At 51.2% G+C, this 23,417-nt stretch overlaps 2 protein-coding genes across 3 annotated transcripts in view; both read left to right on the forward strand.

Moving 5' to 3' along the window:
- VPS53 (VPS53 subunit of GARP complex) overlaps positions 1–12,753 on the forward strand; it is a 63,358-nt gene extending 50,605 nt beyond the window's left edge. For both annotated transcript variants that reach the window (XM_021524901.2, XM_021524902.2), the window contains exons 19-22: positions 4,988–5,057; positions 7,260–7,397; positions 9,846–9,950; positions 10,256–12,753. In XM_021524901.2, coding sequence (XP_021380576.2) covers positions 4,988–5,057; positions 7,260–7,397; positions 9,846–9,950; positions 10,256–10,426 — 484 coding nt within the window. In that variant the 3' untranslated portion in view covers positions 10,427–12,753. The remainder of the gene's footprint in view (positions 1–4,987; positions 5,058–7,259; positions 7,398–9,845; positions 9,951–10,255) is intronic.
- A 3,469-nt stretch (positions 12,754–16,222) lies between these two features.
- On the forward strand, positions 16,223–22,074 carry RFLNB (refilin B). The gene is made up of 3 exons (XM_031506432.2): positions 16,223–16,426; positions 17,643–17,752; positions 20,163–22,074. The coding sequence occupies exons 1-3, from the start codon at positions 16,223–16,225 to the stop codon at positions 20,485–20,487; spliced, it is 639 nt and encodes a 212-aa protein (XP_031362292.1). The 3' UTR covers positions 20,488–22,074.
- The last annotated feature ends 1,343 nt before the right edge of the window (positions 22,075–23,417 follow it).

Here is a 23,417-nt window from a genome sequence, read left to right on the forward strand (position 1 = left end):
AGAAGTGGCAGATGAGACAGAAATGCCCCTTGCTGCTGGATTCAGGGTGGACATCCGAACTTTCACCTCTGTGTCTGAAACAAAAATTCACCTCTTTGGGAAGGTACTTTGAGCTCTTTCCTGCTTGCCTGTGGCCAGCTGAGCTCCACATGGCAATGCCCCAGGAAAAACCCTTGGGAGAGCTGTGCCAGTTGTAGCTGCTGCTTTTGGTGGCACATGTGACCGTGCTGGTGGACTTGAGGGCAGTGGCGTGCGTGTCATGTGTCACTCTAAAATACCTTAATGTTTCATTCATCTCTGATAAGGTAATCACCCTGAAATAAGCTCTGTGGCCTGGCAGGGACTGTGTGGGTTGGAGATTTGAGCTGCAGCTCCTGCCTCAGCTGGGTGGGATGCAGCAGCTATGCTGGGAGCTTTCACAGCAGGGAGGCCCTCCTGAGAGTTTCATCCCCCTCTCTGTCTCGGGGTACTCATGAGTTTGCTTTAAGGAGCAGTTCCTGATAAATCATGCTATGATGTTGCCCATAATCACTGTTTGAAACGCTGTCTCGGCAAGAATTTATTGTATGAAAACCTTCTGTGTGGTTACACTTGAATTTTATGTGATAAATAAAACCCCCCATTTATTCAGCTGTTCACAGCAGACTCCTAATACCTCAGCTTAGCCTCCCTTTTAACTTTATTGCTAGGCACATACCAAGTAAACTCCAGATGAAACAGCTCTCAAATTTGAGTGAAGTTCCCATCTAAGCTGAGTGTCCTCACCCATGAGCACAGAAGCCCCTGCTCCTCTCCAAAACATTTTATTAAAGACAACTGCAGCTCTGATCTGCAGCACATAAAAATTAAGACACAATCCTGAGCTCACTGTGCCATGGATCAGTTGTAGAAGGGTAAAATGGGTTCCTGAAGATTGATTTTTCTGGATCTGTGCAACTTGGTGCTAAGGAGCAGTGGGTAAGGGAGCACCAATCTCCTTAAAATGCCTTTTAATGCCTACAAATATTTATATTTTTGAAACTCAGCATTCTTATGGAATATGCTGGCTGGGCCAATACAAATACCTGGCCTTTTGTGTGCCCCACAATGCTGAAAATCCTTTTAACAGGCCTTGTGCTTCTCCACATGTGAATGCCCGTGTCTTTGTGAGCTGCCACTTCTCAGCTCTAATGGATTGTATAAAGCGTGAGTGTTGAGTTACAGGACCACAGGGGAGAAGGCAGCTAAAGTCACTAAATTTAAAACAGTGGGATCTGAGCCAAGTCTGGAGAGAAGAAAAACGGCCATCAGAAATGGCATCAATCCTCTAACCTAATTTGTCATTTTTGCTTTGTTTTGAGCGATGTGTGAGCGGCGCTCCCTGGGGACAGCGAGCAGCCGGCGGGCACTGGCAGGCAGGGTGGGGGGCTCAGCTCTCCCTGCACCTTATCCTTTGAAATCAAACCCCACAGCAGCCAGGCTGCTATGCTGGGATGTGTTTGGGAAGTCTGTGACCTGACCTCAACGAGGAAGAGATTAGAACTGAGAGACAGGAAAAACAAACAGTTCTCCCCCTCGCTGGGGCTCCTCTGTTAGCAGCAGCCAAGCGTGGTGGGTGCTGTGTCCTGCCAGGTGCTCCAGCTAAAAAATGAGGGGAGTTTGGTGGAAGAAGGTTGGGATGTGGAGGCTCCTGGTGTGGGAATCCAGAGCTTCCCTCTGGCTGCCCTGGCAGGTCTGGGACCCTGGCAGGGGTCAGGAACCCCCCTGGACAGAGCCCCCAGAGACACTGTCTGTGATCTCTGTCCATGCAAAAGAGTTTTCAATCTTACAAGATGAATTACCAGCTCTGAGTGTTTGATATAAGTAATAATTAAGTGTGGCACGGGTGCAAAAGTAAAATTTTAGGATTCTAGATAAGGGGTCCAAAGGGCACAAGATGGAGGAAATTGGGTGTGCCTTGTCCTTTTTCTCCTCTTCATGCCCTCCATGTCTCACTGTGGTGTTGGCATTTTTCTGTTGGTTCAGGCTGGGGACACACTGTCCAACGTAGGTGACAGGTATTGGCACATTATTGTAAATCCAGCCCAGGGAGTTTCTGGTATTTAATGTTTGTCACATCCCACTGAGGGCAGAGCCCCACACGCTGCCCTGCAGGACAGAGCTGGGCAGGGCAGCAGAACATGTGAGAGATCAACAGAATAAACAACCTGGAAACCAGCACAGACCAATTATGGCTTCTGCTTTGGTTGTGGGGCTGACAGACAGAGACTTTCTACAATCTGGGAATCACCAATACTACAGATTCTGACATCCTGGAGGCTTCAGAGCTGAGCTCAGCCTGGGCAAGGCTGTCACCAGCTCGAAGGGCAGCGTTGAGCAAAACCCTCCTGTGGAGCAAAGCCCTCCTTGGCTGCGGTGACTCAGCGACACCAGAGGCTCTGAGGGATGTCCTGCAGTAGCTCAGGCTGTCAGACAGACAGACAGACTGTGGCTGCAAGTCTGTCTGTGCCTCACTCAGCAAGGCATTGTTTGATGCATCATCAGTGCAGGGGATTAGGAAAGCACAGGCTTTGGCAGAGCCTCTCCCGTTGGATGGGAGGCTCTCAGATGCTGTGGTTTCTGTGCTTTAGGTTCCTCATCTGTATTGCACTGCTTTGCTACTACACTGGGGACTTGTCTGCTTCTAGGGAGGGTTTGCTGGGTTCAGTTTTCAAGCTGAAGCTGTAAATGAATTCTGGCATCCAGTCTGGCTGTGGTTGTGCAGGGAGTAAAGGCATTGAGAGCAGAGCCTCGTGCAGAGCATTAGCCCTGAACATGCACGTATTGCTCACATCAGGATTGCCTGCTGCACTCTGAGAGCACCAGGCATCGAGTCCAGCCTAGGCAAGAGGCTCCAGTGCATTTTTCTGTTAAGTGCAACTGCTTTTGATGGTGTCTGCTAATCCAAAAAAAAAAAAGCAAGGGGGGAAAAAAATTCCAGAGCAGCCCTTGGCTCTTACAGTTTGTCTTGTCTGTCCTGCTGGAGTTGGGAAGCTGTTTCCAATAAGGCAGCGTGAAATAAGAGGCATGTGGGGATGGAAGGTCACTTTACCCCTCTGCACTGATGGTGGGTGGCCATCCAAAGGGGCCTGGGAATTGTTTCATGCAAGACAGAATGCTGTCTTATGGGAGACTGTATGGTTATATAGAAAATAAGATTAAAACCAACAGAGGAGGGGGTCCTTGGGCTGCCAGTCTGCCACCCTGCAGATGGAAAGGCTTGCCCTGTTTCTCATACACAACATGAGCTTTAGCCTGACCTTGCAGAGGGAGGGACTGTTGGATCTCCCTACACTATCAAAGGCACAATTAATTTCTTGTACTGTTCTGCCAGCAGTGAGCTGCTGCATCCAGAACTACTGCCAATTTATCATTTTCTAGGATCACCTAAGCTCCAGCTGTGCTCATCACTCTCTAATTGCTCTCTGGGAATTAGTTATAGACCTGAAAAATGGACTTTTAAAACAGATAGGTTAAATCTCCACTGTAATGCTTTTGTGCAAGAGGAGACAGGGCTTCTTTTCCTCCTCCTCTTTCTGTTTTGTTGCCAAGGTTGTTTCTCTGGTGGCCAAATCAAAGCTGCTTGAGGCAGCCCAGTAGCTGGTTCTCAACAGTAGCTTGAAATTGTTCTCCTTGACACCTCTCCAGGATAAAATGATTCACTGAGAGAGGTAGTGACTGTGTCTGAGGGAAGGGAAGGAACCTTTGCTTGTGAGGGCTCTCCTTGAGCCAATCCTTTGGGTTTGCTCAGCAGCTTGGCACACTCCGTGCCTGAGCTGCACTTTTGTCACTTTTCCATGAGAAATGAATGTCCTGGCTTGGGAAACAGGTGGCAGGACAAACAAGCTGCTGTCCATGCTCCTTGCTTTGTGGGGAGGAAACAAAAAGCTTAACAGATGCAAGGAGGAAACCACACTGAATTTAGATCATCCTCGTGAGCAGCCTCAGTCCAGAGCACAGCAAGCAGACTGACTGATGCTCTCTTAGGACACAGCCATCAAAACCCAGGAGCTGCCACCAGGTCACGGACAAGCCCTGGAAATGTGAGCCCTGCAGGCACTCAGCCAAAGGAGGACATGTGAAAGAAGCAGAGGGCATTAAAAACAGGGCAGCAAGAGGAAGACTTGTTCAAGTGGCGTGGTCCTGACAGAGTTTGTCACTCCTGAGCTTTCCTGGTGCTGCTCCTTGGTGGAGCAGGGGCAGGAGCTTGTCCTGCAGGTGCAAAACCAATGCTTTTGCAATGAAACTGCTTCAAAGCCTCAAATCAAGAGGCAAAAAGATAAAACCAAAGCTGATGCTCTGAGGTGGTGAATATTTGCCTTCCATCTTCTCTGCCAAGCTCTCTCTGGTTGGGCAGTCATTTTTTCTGAGTCTGAAGTCCATGACAGTAAAGTATGGTAATGATGTTTTCCTTTTCACAAAACTTTTTTTCTTGTCTTGATTGTGTTGGCCAGGAGCTTGCTGGAAGGGTTCCTCTGTGTGTGAGTGTCCAGGAGACCTCCAGCCTTGGCTGGACCTCAAGTTCAGTGTGTAATATGCATGTTATGGAATTACTTGTGTGCAGGAAAATGTAGGTTCTGGATACAGTCAAGATACATCCACTCATGAGCAGTGAGACTAATCCTGGTGTGTTGCTGTTTTCATGATAAATAAAATTGTATGTTTGCTGACCTTTTACTGCAATACTTCATATTTAGTTTATAGCAATTTATTTACCTCTGGAGTGTGTGTGTGAAGCTTCTCAGTAAACTTTGAGATCAGGAGGGATTCAAGGAAAAGAACTGTGCCTAGGGGTTGGGATTTTTTTATTTAGTATATTTACCATGTCTGGAATCAGTTTGGGAAGCTGGCACTGGGAGTGTCTGTGGAAGCCATCCTGGTTTGGTTCTGCATGCTTTGTCACCACAGAAGACTGTCTGAGACTGCAAATATTCTTATGTAATTGCATCATTTTGTACCTCTCCTGCAGCTCCTTCATTCCCAAGTTCATTAACCACCTCTTCAAGTGCAAACCTATCAGCATGGTGGGTGCAGAACAGGTAAGAAGAAATAGGTGCATTGGGTGTCATATTTGCTGGCTTTTGGGCTCAAGTGTGGGGTGGACCCTGCTGCTCTGTGAGGATGGGATTTGGAAGAGGCAGGATTTAATCTCTCCCCTGCACATAGAGTTTATTAGCTCATAAAAAAAAAAAAAAAAAAAAAAAAAAAGGCAAAATCATCCCTAATGGGACTGCTGTGAACTTCAAATGGGTGCCTTCAAAGCTGCTTGGGTTTTAGGCATCAAAGGTGGTTCTGAGCAGTGTCTGCAAAACGAAACAGGAGCTTTACATCAAAACCTTCCTCATCCTTAATGGAAAGCAAATGAGTCAAGTTCAGTGCCTGTTTGTCTTGTGTGATGAGCAATAACCTGAGAGTGGTTAAAGGGAGTCTTTTTAAAATAAGCTTCTCAAGTGATTAACTAGCAGTGGACTTGTGTCTAATGTTAAAAGCTTTCAATATTGCTGTATGGGAATAACAGGCCCAATTTGCTTCTTTAAAGCAGGCTGGAAAGGTTTTTATTAGCTTGATTCCCAGTGAATACATCTCATTACAGGTGGGACATACCTCCCTGGGGCTAGGGGTACAGAGGTCTCAGTAGCTGATCTCTCTCTCTGCAGCAAGTAGAACCCCAGTTCCCTTAAAATCTTTTGAATCCCCACCAGCATCTTTTCCATGCCACTTTCTCCTCCCTGGTGCAAATGTTGCTGGGGAATACATTTTCATGGCCTTTCTGCTTCTACACACAGCTTTTCCTGCTGTTTGCTGATAATTATGGTTGGAATATGAATACTGGGGTGATATTTATGGGGGTGTTCAGTGTTCAGTGCAGGGAACAAGACCTGTGGGGTTTTGCTTTCTGTGTTTTCCTCTCTGACTTAACAACTCTGCATCCCGGCAAGCTTTGGCAGTGAGTTAGCAATTCCAGGGATGTGGAATGGAAAATGGGGTGAGGGTTGTGCCTGTGGGACAGGCTGTAGAGTGTGCAGAACTCCTGTTAGCCACGTGAGAATTTATTTGGGAAAAGATGTGAATTCCCCAAGCGTGGAATCTCTCCCTCTCTGGGATCCCTGGTAGACACAGGAATCCAGCTATGACAGCCTGAGCTGTGGGCTCCAGCAGCCTGGGGTGCACAGAGCTGCTCATCTCTGCTGTGGTTTCCTGGCTTCCCAGGAGGAGATTGATGGCATCAGTTCTTCTCATGCAAGCCATGAAGGCAGCAGCAAGGACACGCCACGCAGAAAACGGGGTGCAGACTCCAGCCAGCCTGACCTGCATCTCCTCCTCCTCCACACTTTGTGTTCCTTTGAATTCCCACACGTGCTGAGGCCAATGTTCACATTGTTGTGGTCACTGCTGGGGGTTCTGCAGTGCCCAGAATGTTTTGTGTCCCTCCAGAGCAAGTTCCCTTTTTGAGGAAATGCTCTGGGTGTGCTGACAGCCCAGCAGGCTTTCACACTCACTGCTGTCTAAATAAATGGGGCTGCTCTTCCTCCAGTTTGATTTCAGATTTCTGTTCTTCACTGCTCTTGTCTCTTCAGACATACTTTGTGCAATCAGAGGAGTGTGGCATTTGGGATAATTTTGCTCTAAGGAGCCCTAACCCACAGCATTTTGCCACGAGACAGTGCTGTCTGTCTGGGCTCAATTTCATGGCTGCTGCTTATTTATTTACTGGAGCAGTAACAAACAACATCCATCCAGGCTGTGAGCAGGTCTCAGTGTAGCTGTATTATGTGACAGTTTGTAAGGAAGGAAACCCCAATCAAGGGGTTGAGTAAATGCAGAAAACCTGGCTCTGTGTGTGGCTGGGTGCAGGAGGAAGCGTGGTGTTAGTTCATTCGACCCCGGTATCTAAATCATGGTGCAGCTCCAGGTAATCAAGATTATTTCACTTCATGCTGTTGGGAGGAAGGACTGGGAATGTGTGCCTGATGTGCCAGATGTTGGGCTGCCATAAGTCATTTCCAGTCAGCAGAGCAGTGCTCTGTTAAAATCAGCCATGATGCTGATATGTAGCCATGGGTGATCATGTCTCCTGGAAGTGTCATTACATGGCTCAGTCCCTCCTGTTCCAGCAGTCCAATTACCAGGACTTCTTCCAGTGTGGGAATTGTTAAACTTTTAAGGATGTTGGGTTACAACAGCTGATGGATCTTGGGATAAAAGGAGCCTGAGTAACAGAGTGTGGTTAACTCTTGCAGCTGCTGCTGGACACTCACTCTCTGAAGATGGTTCTCCTGGATCTGCCCTCCATTGGGTCCCAAGTGGTGAGGAAGGCTCCTGCCAGCTACACAAAGATAGTGGTGAAAGGCATGACTCGGGCTGAAATGATCCTGAAGGTAACTCAAGACTTTTGATAACCTGCCAGCCAGACTGCTGGCCTGGGAATCGCAGCGAGCGAATTCCAGGGGGCCCTTCCTTTGAATGCAGCAATCTGCAATTGCACACGAGCGTTTGTGAGCCTGGCTGGGGGCTCTGCCAGCTGCTCACTCCCCTTGGGTTTGCCCCCACTCTCTTCTAATACCACTTGTGAGTTTTTCACCATCACTTTTCAAGGCAACCAAAGATCTGAGGGCACCAGGTTCCCTCAGGAGCTTGTGGAAGTCAGAGTTTGCATCCATGTGTGTCTGCTGAGGGGCAAACCCCAGGGTTCAGGTTACTCCAGGCCTTTGTGCAGACTCCTTCACGCAGGGGAGCCAAGCCGTGCTTGAGTCACCTGTTTACTGTCTAGTGTAACAGCCAGTGCAAACATGTCTGGGTTACTGTATTCACCAGAGCCCTTTTTCATTTTCCAGACCTGGTGCCTGGAAAATGACCCAAAAGCAGCAGTGTGTTGTCTTCGTAAAAAGCAACAAGCAAAGCAATCTGCCCTTCCCAGTTGGTGCTGCAGTGAGGAGTCAGGTTTGATCCAGGACAAGCCGTGGGAGCTGTACAGTTGTGCCCTCCTGGGTGATGGGATTGTCCCCTGCTGGCCAGCAGTGCTGGGAAGGCATTCCTGTGAGGGAATTAGTGGGACCTGGGGTCAGGCAGGACAGGAGCTGCCAGCCAGAGCCTCCTGTAAAGCACAGCCAAGGCCAGGGGGTGAGAGCCTGAGCTGTCCCTCCTCACCTGCTGCTCGCTGTGGCTCTGCTGCCATGCCCAGGGGAATGTCACAGCTGAGCCTGTGCTCTGGATTCAGACATTAGCTCTCCAGCTCCATGCTTTTGGAGTGAGGTGACTGAGATGTTAGTGAATTGTAGTCTAAATTTTCTTACAAATGACCTGAATAAAAACGTCCTGATTTGTGCTAACGGGAGCAGCGAAGATTGGTGCCTGTTGTGTACAGAGCAGGTCTTTCCTTGGAGCTTGTGTGTGAATCAGAAGAGTAATGGAGTTAATTTGTCTACCCTTAGCACCACATTGGAAAACAAAGCAGCAGATGGAGTGCTGCAGGTCCCCAGGCTGTGCAGCAGCAGTGGCACTGCTGTGTCACACAGCCCGTGCTGGCCCTGTGAGGGCTCTGTGTCAGCAGAACTGCAAATCAAACACGGCCTGACAGCACTGGGAGCTCCAGTGTGTGTCCCCAGGCTCGCTCTGGGCCAGGTAGTTCAGAAAGACAAACTTTGGGCCCATGGGCAGCACAAACAAATCCATTGAGCTGAGCCCCATGAAGAACAGATGGGAGCAGGGAGGAGGGCACTGGGCCATGCACATCCTGCAGAGCTTTCCCCTTCTCTGGCCACACTGTCTGAAACTACAGCTTTTCATCTTGGCAGAAGATTTTTACAAGGGCTGTAAATTAAGGATTTATAAGTGTATACATGGCTATGATGTTTCAGTGGTCTGAAGTGCAGAGAAAGAAAGAAATGTCTTGGTGACAGAATACAGTGTGGGGTGAGCTGGGTCAGTGCAAACATATGGAAATGTTTTTGGAGACAGGGAGGGGTCTGGTCTGGTGCTGTTTCTGCCCATTTACACACACAGAGACACACACACTTCCCCAGAAAGATGGTTTGGCTGCCCAGCGTTATCAAAAGATGTGTTCTCTGTGAAGCTTGCTGCTTATGAAAGAAAAGCACATCAGGGAGGGATCATCTTACCAGCTTTGAGGCTATTTTGATTTTTTCCCTGTTTTTTTACAATTGCTCCTGGGCAGATGTTGGTGGGGGGTTCCCATCCTTCATCCCAGTCTCTCCAGAGGAGTGTCCAAGAGGAGCTGCACCCCAAGGACAGAGTGGCAGCATGTGGCACTGCTCACCTCCCTGTCAGGAGAACTGCAGAGCTGGCCCTCGCTGTCCTGGGGACTGAGGGAGTGACCACAGTGTTGTCACATTCCCCTGTGACACACTGTGTGTCCTGCCCCCAGGCAGGAGGGAGCAGGAGGGACACCCAGCCAAACTGGGCTGTGTCCAGGCTGCCTGATCCCTGGGGACTTTGTGAGTGTCACCAGCACTGCCAGCGCTGTCCCCTGAGCGACTCCCCAGCTTGTCTTCCCCCTGCAACATGATAAAATCTTGAGCTTTAACAATACCCCAGTGGCTGCCAGCCCACAGGCCACAGACAAAGGCCTGCTGCTCTTTGAAACATGATGCAGAGCACTGCTGTGCTGAAAGAGATCCAAATTCCTCCTTGCTCCTTCCTCTGCTTCTTTTCACTTACCTTCACCTGTCTCATAACCAGCCTCTTTCTTTTTTCCTTAAGCATTTTATTTTAGGAGCCAGTCCTGCTGTCACTCCTGTGCCAGAGTTGACTGAGCACTGCCTTGAACTCCTATTATTTGTCTGATCTCTTTTTCCTTGTCTTGGCAGGTGGTGATGGCTCCACACGAGCCCCCAGTCGTGTTTGTGGACAATTACATCAAGCTTCTCGCTGACTGCAGCACTGACACATTCCAGAAGATCCTCGACATGAAGGTTAGAACTGTCCCGGCCTTCTGCTCATCCTCTCATGCTGCTTTGGGATTGCTGGGGGCTTTATTTCACTGTGGGGCTCGGGGTGGGAGAAGCACTGCAAGACAAGTGTATCTTTGCTCTGAAAGCAGAGTTGCTGCTGAAGAAAAAGTTTGGAGCTCATTTCACACTTTGATACCTGCTCTGCTCCTGGGCTGAGCTCGGGGCCATCCAGAGGTTTTTGTGGTGGGCGAGCAGGAGGTCAAGGTTTGAGATGGGCTCTGCTGCAGCTGCTCCCAGGTCAGTGAGTGCTGTCCTTTGCTCCTCAGGGCCTGAAGAGGAGTGAGCAGAGCAGCATGTTGGACCTTTTCCGCCTGCGCCTCCCCGCTCCTCCCCCCGGCGGGGACGGCTCCGGCTCGCTCTTGCTGAGCGCTCCCACGCCCGAGCAGGAATCCTCCCGCATCCGCAAGCTGGAGAAGCTCATCAAGAAGAGACTCTGAGGGGGCACGGGGGAGCTCCGTGGCTCTGTGGCAGTGAGGGGAGCAGAGCTCGACAGGTTGTGATTTCCAGCGTGCTGCTGAAGCAGCCCTGTGCTGTCCCTGCCAGTCCCTGTGACCTCCCGGCCACCGCGCGCTGCGGCGCTTTCAGACCAAGGAAGAATCCGACCAAGGTGTTTGCCCTTAGCTTAGCAGGAGTGAAACCCAGGACATTGCCAGGTCTGTGTGATGGAGAAAACAGGTACCTGGAAGCCAGCAGCTACAGAAACAATTCAGGTGGATTTCCAGAGACTATCTGGCTGTGATACACTTGTTGTTGCAGCTTTTACCCTGGCTGAGCTCCAGCCACAGCACTGAGGGTTTTGCCTCAGTTCTGTGTTACTGCTCACACCCTGCTGCAGAGCTGTTCCTCTGATTCCTTATTTATTGTGGGGTAGGGGGAACCACCCCCATCACCACCATATAAACCCCAACCCTTTAACCACTGGGATCCAGGCATCTGCAGCTCCACAGGATTGATGAGATGCCCAGGAAGGAACCCCAAGGCAGACTATTTCTCCCCTGCTCCCAGGACAGGCATGCATAAAGCACCATGAAACAGCAAGGCAAATCCTTTTCACAGCAAGAGGAAAGGGCTGAATTAATGTCTTCTGCACTCTGGCAAAGCTCCTGCCAGCCAGCTGGCAGCCTCTGTTGCTGTTAGAGCTTAAAGGCCAAGCAGGACCTGTGTGGAGCCTTCTCCAGCTGCTTGGTACTTCCCTGGCGTGTGCTGGGCTCGCCCACTGTCCCCAGTGGGAGTTCCCATCCTTCCTGGCCAGCATCTCTCCCTCTCTCCACAAAGAGCCCTTCATGGAGCGAGTGTCAGACTGCTCCAGCCCCTCATTCTCACTCCAGCTGGAGTGTCCCAAGCAGGGATGTGCCACCTTGGCACCTCTGCTGCCCTGCAAGGAGAGGTGCTGGAAATGTTGGCTCGATCAGGGAGCCAGGGCCACATGGTGGCACAGGAGGCTTTCAGCAGCCTCAGGCTTCAAGGCCCTCCTCCTCCTCTTGTTCCTCTGAGCCTCAGCTTGCAGCAGGGCAGAGGAGAGGAGGACCAGCAGTGAAATATTTTTGGATAACCCAGACCCCTCTTGCCATGGCCCAGCTCCTGGCTCCCAGGCACAGAGCCAGCTGGAGCAGGGTTGGGATCAGTGGAGGCTTCCCCGAGGAGTTTCCATGCACTGAGGCCTCACCTTGTCATTAGCACTGCTGGATTTCTTCCCAAACTCCTCTGTACCCTCTCTGGGAGACTTTGAAGGCACATGCCCAACCCTGAGTGGGTGTAGGGCAGATCAACCAGTGGTGCCTGTGTTATTTAACTCCAGCTTCACTTGCGTCCTGTACCAGTGTGGCAGGTGAGGAACAACCATGCTGTCAGATGCCTTCCTGGGAGGGTCATGCTCCCCACCAGGGCAAGTTTGGGCCTTAGGACTGTATTTATTTAGGGGCTGTACTCACAGGGATTGTAAAGATCACATCAGGGAGGGGAGATCAGAAACATGAGCTCCATCCAGAGCTTCACTGGGAACGGGGAGTGAAGAGCAGCAATAACAACACCTGTGGGGAGGGACAGCAATTTCTTATCTCCAGTTTTCCAAATCTGCTGTTGCCTCATTTACTTCCTCTCCTGATTCCCTGTTAGGTGACAGAAGAAGGAATGGTTGAAAGCACATTGGGATTCTGAGCAGCCATTCCCTGAGGACAGATTATCTCAAGGTGTATGTGCAGGATTGCTCACGAGTTACCACACTGCAGAGCTGGAGAGGAGACAACATGGGTTTGCAGAGATTCATTATTCCCATGAGGGGATGAATAATTTATTTTAGATGAATTTTTCTTTGCTTTGTCTAAGGCTAAGTCTCTCACTAAATTATGAATAGCTGAAGACGATGTTGAAGTTATCATTGTGTGTCTTACCCAAAGGCTTCCCCCATTTCATTCTCTGCATTTCATTCTGTAGATAAGAGGAAATAAAAGGAGAAATTAATTTTTAGTTTCAGCCTTTGAAGAATGCTACAGGGCTGAGTGTTTGGAGTTCCACTTTCAGAGAGCAAATCCATAGTTTCCAACTTCTGGTGTAAGAGTTTTGTGCCCCTGGCTCTTGGGTGTTTATTAGATTTGGCAGGTCTCTATTTGTGGATTAGCTCTTTGGAGTTTACAGCTTTGGGGAATAAAGGATGATTATGTGTTTTCTGTACAAAATGCCACTTTTTATGGTTTTGGGCCGGGGTGTAATTCTGGCTGTACGTGGGGTGTGACACTAACGTGAATTAAATGGTTACTGATGCTCATTGCTGGGTGTTTTCTGTACAGCTGCAAATCCCAGTGGCCAGGATGGACCTCACCCAAAATGTGCTGGACCCAGCACACCCTGCTGTCCATCTGCTCCTGCAGCTCCTCTCTGCCTTTTCCACCTTCTCTGGCAGCATCCACGTTCACGGCAGCTCCCCACGCCGCGTGGGTGGCTCGACCTCGTGCCCCTAAATAATCACATCGTTGCCGCTGTCTGCCACTGCGGGAGCAATTTCTGAGAGATCCTAATTTTTCCTTTGAAATTAATTAAGGGGTAGTGCCTTTCTCCACGCTCTGCATGACGCTGGAGCAGCTCCTTTCGCTGGGAGAATGAATGACTCATTTGCTTTTCTCCTGGCGGTCCTGCCCCCTCCGCCCTTGGGCAGGAGCAGCCTGGCCGGGCGCTGGGTGTTCCTTTCTTCCCCCACATTTACAGCCAGGACTCTGAGCATCCAAGTGACGATGTCCAAACCTCCACGAGCCTCTGCTTGGCTCCACGAGGGCGGTGGCAGCAGGGCTGTAAAAGCTGATGAAACCTCAGCAGCTGTCAGCGCTCGTCCTTGCCCTCGATCCCAGCGAGCCTCTGTGACACAGCCTGGCATTTCCCATCCTTTGGAAATAACTTTCCATAACCTTTCCAGATGCCACGGGATCCTTTTGGTTTGCCTCTCCCAGCGCCTGGTGGCATCGCCTGTGCTTCGGTTGCTGATTAAGCTGAGCACGCCCAGCCTGGTGGAAAGTCCTTTATGGAAGGAGGATCTTGATAAGAGACTTGTCCTGCCTGTGTGTGGGCAGTTCAAGAGTAAATAATGTGGATTTCCAATGCCATCAGGGATGATGGCACAGGTTGGTACAGTTTGAGACTTGAAAAGAGTCAGACTTTCCGAGAGGGCAGAGTACACGTCCTGAAAAGCAGAGCCCCTGTACGCAGTGACTCAACAGGATTTGAATTATTGAGCAGTTAAAATTCTGCTTAAACACTTCATCCTAGCAGGCAGATTGGCAGGTCTGAATCTCGATGCTGCAGGACACCCTTGGGTGGGCTGCAAAGCACAGAAATGAGAACATGGAAGGGCACAAAAAATTATTACTTGGTGTCAAGCCACGCCAGAATGGGAGGGTTTTTTTGCTGGTAAATAAGGAGCAGAAAGATTTCCAGGACTCTGCTTATCCCAGGCACTGAGATTCCTCTCTTGGACCCTGATCCCCATGGGAGTGGCTGTGGGAGCACCCACAGCTCTCAGAGGTGACTGATGGGATGTGCCACAGCTCCCCCCTCCTAATCTGCACTTAGTGGGTTGTTGGCAGCGTGGGTTTTCGCCCAGGAGCTGCACAGCAGCTCTGAAATGATGATTGTGTTCATCTGGAAACTGCTCCAGTGCCTTCCAAGGCATCTGATTTCATAAAGGGCTTTTATGGGTGATTTTGGAGCGAGGAGTGATCAGTTTTCCCATTGCTTGCAGAGACCAGCATCTCTTTTCTTTTGGGGGGGAGGAGGGAAATCAATTTAAATTAAAAGGAAGAAAACACCTGTCCAGCACATTTGCTCAGACCCCAAAGATTTCAGTCAAAATTCTTAATGTTCTTTTTCTTTCCATCTGCATTTTTCAGCAAAGACAAACAGCCTCATAGTATTTCTTCAAAGGAATGTAAATTCCTTGAGGAAGTCTCCGGAGTTCCCAGCACCACATAGCTGCAAACCACAGACGCCTACGGCTGAAAGTTCTGCTCTGCTTTTAATTTTGGGGCAGGGAAGGAATTTTTTTTCAGAGGTTTGGGTTCACTAGTGCTGGGCCCATCAGCCCAGACTGCTGCTTTCTGTGCAGGGGAGTGTTGACTTTGGCCGGCTGCAGAGTTGCTTTCCCTCCACAAGAGTATTCCCCCACCGAATCTGATGACATGGCGCAATTATTTCATTAGGATTTTCCAAAAAAGGTTCCCTCTCTCTCCTGTAGTGCTAGTAAGAGCGTTTCCTTCTGTTCTCTCGTTTCGGCTTCGGCAGCTTTGCCTGGAAAACGCAATTAGGGGCGGCAGTGCTGCTGCCTGAGCCCGAATGCTCGGGAGTGGGGAGGGAGGAAGCAGCCTGGAGGGAGGACCTGGGGGGCTTCACCCCCTTGGCAGACCCCTGCTATTGGGGAAAGCACCACCGGAGGTGGGGGCAGCCCTCCTGCATCTGGCAAAAATCAGTGCTGCCCAAAATCCGTGCTGGCGGCACATCGGGATGGTGAACTCGGGGTGTGTGGGAGCGCAGCTCATCGGGCATGGTCCCACAGAATCCCAGAGTCATTTAGGGTGGAAAAGACCTCCGAGATCATCGAGTCCAAGCCGGGAGCCATCCCCACCTTGTCAGCCACGCCGGAGCGCTGGGTCCGGCCTGGGGACTCTGCCACCTTCCAGTGCCAATTCCAGGGTCACCGGGAGGGCAGGGACAGCGGGAGGACGGGGACAGCCGTGGGATACAGGGACACGGGTGGGACACGGGGAGGCAGGTGAGACACGGGAATACGGGGGGGACACGGGGACACGGGTGGGACACTGGTGGGACATAGGGATACGGGTGGGACACAGGTGGGATACAGGGAAAGGGGTGGGATGCAGGGACACGGGTGGGATACAGGGACACTGGTGGGACACAGGGACGAGGGTGGGATGTGGGGACACAAGACACAGGGACACTGGTGGGACGTGGGGACATGGGTGGGACACGGGAACACGGGTGGCACACAGGGACACTGGTGGGATGCAGGGACACAGGGGGGGCACGGGTAGGACGTGGGGACATGGGTGGGACACGGGAACACCGGTGGGGCGCGGGGACACAGGTGGGACACGGGTGGGACACGGGAACACCGGTGGGGTGCGGGGACACGGCTGGGACACGGCCGGGACACGGGTGGGATACAGGGACGCGGGTGGGACGCAGGGACACGGGTGGGACATGGCCGGGACACGGGTGGGACGCGGGTGGGACACGGGAACACCGGTGGGACACGGCCGGGACACGGGTGGGACACAGAGACACGGGTGGGACACGGGTGGGACACGGGTGGGACACGGCCGGGACACGGGTGGGACACGGGTGGGACACGGGTGGGACACGGGAACGCCGGTGGGACACGGGTGGGACACGGCCGGGACACGGGTGGGACACAGAGACACGGGTGGGACGCGGGTGGGACACAGGAACGCCAGTGGGACACAGGTGGGACACGGCCGGGACACGGGTGGGACACAGAGACACGGATGGGATACAGGGACACGGGAACACCGGTGGGGTGCGGGGACAGGGGTGGGACGCGGGTGGGACACGGGAACGCCGGTGGGACACGGGTGGGACACGGGCGGGACACGCCCCCCGGCCGTGGCCCCGCCCCGGTCCCGCCCCGCCCGCCGCCGCCCGGGCGCAGCCGGCGCCGGGAGCGCAGCGCGGGCAGCGGCCGGGCCGGGGCGGGCAGCGGCGGCTCGGCCATGGTGGGGCGGCTCAGCCTGCGGGAGGTGCCCGACCTCCCGGACATGAGGAAGCGGGGCGACTCCGGGCTCGACAGCCCCGACTCCGGGCTGCCCCCCAGCCCCGGCCCGGCCCCGCCGCCCTGGCTGCTCCCCTCGGGCAGCCCCGACCGCGCCGCCGCCAACGGGCTCGCGGAGCCCGAGCCGCCCGCGCCCTCCGCCGCGGTGAGTACCGGCCCGGCCCGGCCCGGCCCGGCCCGCGCTGCTCCGCCCGGGACCCCGCGCATCCCGCGGGAGGGGAGGGAGGGGAGCCGCGTCCGCCCGGCCTGGCGGCGCGCTGGAACAGCCGCTGCAAGCGACACCTCCGGCCGGAGCGGCTCTGCCCCGGCAGGGAAGGGTCCCGCCGCGAAGCCGGGGCTTGCACAAAGCTCTGCCGGCGCGGGGAGCGCCTCTCCCTCCCGACCCGGGTCGCGGCCGGGGCGGCATCGCTGCGCGGCTTTGGAGATCCCCGTGGAAAGTGAGCTCCCGTTATTCCGGAGCAGTAACTTTGTCGTGCATAAACTCTGGTTGCAGTTAATTTGGTTTTTCACCAAATAGTTTTTGGATGTTGAGCTGCTGGTACAAATACTTTGGAAACTGCAGATCTGGAGGAAAAATCTTTTTTTCTATAGGGGTGCTGCTGTGAAATTGGAAAAGGCCATAGGAGGGAAAGATGCTCACAGCCCCTCGATAGTAAATACACGTGCAGAGGTGGCTTCAAAACCGCACACGGGTTGGGTTCCGTCCCTTCGGGGCTGCTTTGGTTTCCTTGGGCTGTGGGATTCGGTGTCAGCTCGTGGTGCTGGGTGTCAGGAGAGGAGCACAGGGACAGGCAGTGAATCACCCGAAATGAGTTAATCCTTCCCAGCACTCGGTGTGTGAATTAGGTTGGATTTAATGCCTTCAAACAGGAGCCGGGGCGTAGCTGTGGAGCAGGGAGGTGGCTCACGGCGAGGTGGGCTGTGATAATTTCCTCCGTGGTCTGTCCGTGGGTGTATGGGGTGAATTCAGCAAGGAGAGGGCTCTCAGACACCCCTGAAATGTTGGTTATAACTTGAGCTTGAGTTCATACAGCAAACAGACTGCACTGCACAGGGGGCTTGCATTCCTCTCTCATTTATTTCCCAGAGTGGCTCCTCTGAATTAAGCTCCTGAAGTGAGGACCTTGTCTTCAAAAAATGCTCCTGGCCACCTCTAGGATGCTTTGCACCAGTGTGGAGTCAGGCCTCAAGGATGCACCTGTAGCACATCTTGGTCTAGCAGATCCTCCTGCACGTCAGTGTGAACCTCAACAGCTCCATGCCAAGTGATAGATGAATCTGTTTTCCTGAGAACGTGCTGCATTGTGACATAAAAGGTACAACAGCATGGTAGCATAAAACATTTTGCATTTCTTTTGCAGAGCTCTGTGTTCTCCCCCAGCCCCATTCTCTCCAGCTGCCCTCCAAGATTGTGTCCTTTATCCTTTGGCGAAGGAGTTGAGTTTGACCCTTTACCAGCAAAGGAAATAAGGTAAATATTGTGTTACAGTCATCTCGTTTGGAAGGAGTTAGAGGAGTTAGCCTGTAAAGGAGCAGTTAGGCCTTATCAGTGCCTGTGAGTCAAGTTAATTTATTTGCAGAGCCATTGTTCACTGCAGCTGTACATTCCTGGACCTGGACATTTGTACAGGCTAAAGGAGTGTTCAGCCTCTTTTAATCCCACCCATATGGTTGTTTTGTTGGTTATTTTTTCCAGGAAGACTTTCTTATATTTTACTCTCCTGCTTTTCCTTCCTTGCCCTACTCCAAAATGTTGCCCTTCAGCTGATTAACCACGAGGTAATCGTGAGGGAAGAGCTTCAAAGATCTTTCTAGGACTGTTTCATTAAGGGAAAGAAATTTTACTCTTTCAACCTCCTGTTTTTTTTAATAAGCACTTTCTATCTTAACAGCTATGGCTGGTTGTGTGAACTAAAGGAAGTGGTAACATTCAGAGGAGTGCATAATTCTCTTTTTTTAATGCACTGCTTCGCTTCACAGCCTGTGAATTATCCCTTTGAACACCATGATTTGCAGTAATGAGAAAAGAAGGCTCCCAGTTGATGACTGTGCAATTAGAGGGAGGCTGATAAAATCAAATGGAAGCCTAATGCAGGGGAGGGTAGGGAGAATTATGTCCTGGTGTGGGGAAGGAGCCTGTGCTGTGGCTGGAATTGGAGGCAGTAACTCCTTAGTTAGTGGAAAAGCCAACACAGAGTTGTCACTGTGTGAGGGAGGTGAAAACTTTGTTTTGTGACCCAGGCACAGAGGATTTGGGTGTGCAAGCTGGAGTGTTTTCCTGCCAGCTGAATCTTCAGGAGTTTGTCTTCGGAGAGTGCCCCGTGCCAGGGGTGATAGCAGAGCACTCCCGTGGGATTCCTGGCAGAGAAGAGCTGAGGAGATAACCCAGCTCAGGGGAGTTGGGATGTTTGTGTGCCAAGCCTAAAGGTGGATCAAGGCCTCTGGCTTTGGGAGTTTGCAGGAGGTTTGTACGTTCAGAGATCAGGGCTGAGAAGAAGTTTTGGTAGTGCTGGCAGCTGGGCTAAGTTGTGATAATCCTGGGAATGCTGCTAACATAAGGCTCTTTTCTCATCTTGTAAATGTGTAAAACACCCACAGATGTTTCTGGGTGAGGTGAGGTGGGGTGAGGAGCCACCCCAGCACCCAGCAGCTCCTCTTCCCCACACACCCACGAGCAGAGCTCACAGATCCCCTATGGCAGCCCATCCTCAGCCCTGCTTCATCCACCTCAGATGTCCCATGTTTGATGCCAGAACACATTTGTGCAAATATGAAACCTTGTTCTTTAATTGTAAAAGTAAAGAATCGCTGGCCTGAGACTACACAGAGTTATTTCTATGGATGAGGTCAGCAATGTTTATAGGCTGTGTTTCTGTGACTGGAGCTTGTCTCCAACAGAAATGCTCTCCTAGCTACCAGCTACAATTGCACTGCTGCAGTCAAACCTCTGTAGTTATATTAGAATTACTTCTTCCTCCCTGTAATCACTGCTTGGGCCCCTCACTTTGGGAAGGACGTTGAGATGCTCGAGCGTGTCCAGAGGAGGCACCGAGGCTGGTGGGGGGCCTGGAACACAAATCCTTGTGAGGAACCACTGAGGGAGCTGGGGGTGCTCAGCCTGGAGAGAAGGAGACTCAGGGGTGACCTTGTCACTCTCTACAACTCCCTGAAAGGTGGCTGGAGTCAGGGGTTTGTCTCCTTCTACAAGCAGCAGCCGACAGAACGAGAGGATATCGTCTCAAGCTGCGCCAAGGGAAATATAGGAAAAAGATTTTTGCAGGAAGGGTGATAGGATATAGGAAGAAGTTAGGATATAGGATATAGGAAAAGGTTTTTTACAGGAAGGGTAATAGGATATAGGAAGAAGTTAGGATATATATATAGGTTAGGAATATAGGATATAGGAAAAAGTTTTTTGCAGGAAGGGTGATAGGATATAGGAAGAAGTTAGGATGTAGGATATAGGTTAGGAATATAGGATATAGGGAAAGGTTTTTTACAGGAAGGGTAATAGGATATAGGAAGAAGTTAGGATATATATATAGGTTAGGAATATAGGATATAGGAAAAAGTTTTTTAGAGGAAGGGTGATAGGATATAGGAAGAAGTTAGGATATATATATATATAGGTTAGGAATATAGGATATAGGATGTAGGGAAAAGTTTTTTACAGGAAGGGTGATAAAACAGTGGAATGGTCTGCCTGGGGAGGTGGTGGAGTCACCATCCCTGGATGTGTTTAAAACAAGCCTGGAGGTGGCACTGGGTGCTGTGGTCTGGTTGAGGTGTAGGGCTGGGTTGGACACCTCGACCCTAAAGATCCCTTCCAGCCCGTGCCTGTGCCTGCCTATTGAGCCCGAGCCCGGCCTTTCCCGCTGCAGGTACACGTCCTCGGTGAGGTACGACTCGGAGAAGCGCTTCATCGACGGCGTCTACCTGCCCGTGGGGCTGAGCGTGGCCCGGTGCAGCCAGACCGTGGTCTGCGTGCCCGACTGCTCGTGGCGCAGCTACAAGGCCGAGGTGCGCCTGGAGCCGCGCCACCGGCCCCGCCGCTTCGCCAGCACCACCATCATCTACCCGAAGCACGCCAAGACTGTCTACACCACCACGCTGGACTACAACTGCCGCAAGGCCGCCCGCCGGTTCCTCTCCAGCGTGGAGCTGGACACCTCCGAGTGCCTCGGCGCCGGCCCGGACGGCTGCTGACCCTCGCCCCCCTCGCTCTGGTCCGCCCCTCACGGACTCCACGTGCTCAAACTCCACAGACCCTCTCTCTCAGCTCCCAGCTCCCGCTTCCAAGCGTCACGGCGGCCCCGAGCGCGGTTTTCTGCGGGAACGTGACTTAGCAAGGGACTTGGCCTCCAAAAGCCGCGAGTTCCCTCCCCTTCCCCGCGGTAATCAGGTGAAAATAACGGGAAGTGATTTCCCAGAGGGAAAGTTGGCAGGTAAGGAAGAGTGTGGGGTGGTGCCCGGCAGGTGGAGATCCATTTGGTGCTGGTGGCGATGTGCTAAAAGTAAGGGTGGTTTGCCCTCCTGCAGAGATTCACCAGCTGGTTTGGCCATCTCAGTTTAGATCCTGTTTTCTCCAGAAGAACCGTCCCCTGGAAATTGCTGGAAAAGGCTAACAGACAAAACCCCAGAATTCTGCATCTAACACGTACAAAAATGTTAACGCATGGCATTCACATTTCGTGTGAAGGTGTAAATTGGGAAGAAGAGGGGTTCTGAGCAGAGCGGGAGTTGAGCTGCTTCTGCAGCTCCAGGCAGCAGAGACAGGATGCTGTGATTCCAGTTCTTAGGGTGATGAAGAACCTGTGTTCTGGGTGTCACACAAGTGTTTCTGTGCCTGCAGCAGGGCTTGTAAAAGAGAATACCAGACTAGAAATTATCCCTGTGTTGTTGGATCTTGGTGATGTGGAGGTAGAAAACCACAAGTGCCTTGTTTTTGCCCACACAGGCCGTGTGCACTAAAGGAGCTGTAAACCAAAGCAAGATTCAGATAAAATGCTGGTCAGAGAGACCCAAAATGGCAAAGGAGGTGTTGAATTGGGTGTGAGACACTGTTGTGGTGGGGTTGGGAGGAGGTAAAAGTAGCAAGGGACAGGCGGGTTTGTAATGCATAACAAAATCCAGAGCTGCAGCTCTGCTTCCCCGCCGAGCTTGTCATGGCACAAATCCGTGTCCCGGGGATCAGGGATGTCACTGGGATGGGACAGCCTCTGCCTGTCTGCAGGCTGCTGGAAAACCTCTCCTGAGTGCATGATGAGTTTGGGGACCAAAGGGAATAGCTTCAGATACTATGAAAGTCTGTCTGGATGTTACGTGCGTTCGTTTATCGTGTGCCTTGATGAAAATAAGACAGAGAGGTTTCCTTCTTTTCCCAGATTTTTTTTTTTTTTCCTGTTGACAGAGCATAGTGTGGAGAGCATCTGCTTTGGGGAGCGTGGGTTGAGCTGGTTTTTGTGTGGTGTAGTGTCTCAAAAACACCTGACAGACCTGACTTAGCTGGACACGGCTTTTCCACGTATTCCAAAACTCCCCCGAGGTGTGGGTGTGCAAACACCAGTCCTGGAGCAGCTTTTAAAGAGGACTTGGCAGAGCACAGCCCCAGGGGTGAGTTTTGTCAGTGGCAGCCTCGGGAGGCTGTTCCTGAGCTGTGCTTAACGTGTGTTTGTGCAAGTGTGATGGATGGTGTGGAAGTGAATCCCAGGGAACTGAAAGGAGTTGGGAGATGAAGAGTGCAGCAGGAAGGAAACCTTGAGTTTGTAGGGTTTGGGGGTTTTTTTATTGTTGTTGTTGTTGGGTTTTTTTTTACTTATTTATTAGCTCAGAAAAGAACATCCTTCACCTTTGGTACTTGCCTCAGAAAGGCAGCTCCTAAAGCAATCCCAGGATGAGAGAGGACACGGGCGGGCGGGCAGCGCTCCGGAGTTGGAACGCTTTGGTGTCAGGCTGCAAGACTGGGGACATGTGTCTCAACCAGGTGATGCAATTGTCCCCAGCTGTGCCCCAGGATGTCCTTGTGGTGTAACAGAAGGCCCAGCTCACCCCACAGCCCGTGGGGTTGCACACTCTGCTCTGCGGGGCCGGGTCGCTCCATCCCTCGCTCCCGCAGCAGCGGCGGCTGCTCACGGATCCTGGGAGAACTCGGACCCTGGACTGCTCCCACAAATGCTCTCCCAAGGAATCCACTTGGAACAGATCTAAGAGGAGGTTGTTTGAAATTGTAGCCATTAGCTGTTCCTAGTTAGAAGCAAAATAACCCACAAAATACCCCTCACGCTCCGGTTTTAGGATAAAGCACCTGATTTTTATAAAGCAAGCAAACTTAATGTATACCTCTTAAGAATGTTTTAATTGGTAGAGATACCTTTTAAATTATTTATGTTCCAACATTTGCAAAGCTCTGATTAGCTCTGTGCAAGTGTTCTGGTGTCTGTGATGTTTCCCACCCCTTCCTTCTGATTTTCAATTTGTCTTTTACTTTATTGGTAATAAATGATCTGAAAACCATCCTGCAGGGAAGTCTCTTTATTTCTCATTCAAAGCTTTTCAGTGTTTATTGTGGTAGTTACTTAGAAATAAATACATAATATTTCCTGCCAATCCCAGCTCCCCTCCTTTCTCTTCTATTTTTATTTACATATTCTAGGAGGGTGTTTCCTATATAAAACTGTCTATATTAAAAACCAAACCAACACCAAATGTTGTGGATTTGTCAGTTTAGTAAGACATTGAAAAAGTTCTTTAAAGGCAGCTGAAAATCCTCTCCTTAATGTGTTTGAGTCGTTCATCTGGTACAGTTTTACTTTTAAAGAGAGTTTCTGGTACGAATTTCAGCATATCCTCCAAGTGAAGAACTAATCCCTTTCAAATATAACATGTATTTAACCAGGAGGAATTTATTTTTAAAATGTAGATGCTCAAATGCTGCATTAGTAAACACAGCAGAAACATAAGATTAGAGTGTGTTATGCATTAAACCTTATAAAACCAAAAGAGATGATTAGAAGCTATTGTGTCGAGAGAAATGCTGTGGTGGTTTTCTGGATGCTTAATCTGTTCTTTTAACCTTTCCACATTTTGCAGGCGTGCTGATTTTGTTAGTGACTCTGGCAGAGCAGGAATGGATGTAA

Source organism: Lonchura striata, chromosome 20, assembly GCF_046129695.1.
Source record: "Lonchura striata isolate bLonStr1 chromosome 20, bLonStr1.mat, whole genome shotgun sequence".
NCBI lineage: Eukaryota > Metazoa > Chordata > Aves > Passeriformes > Estrildidae > Lonchura > Lonchura striata.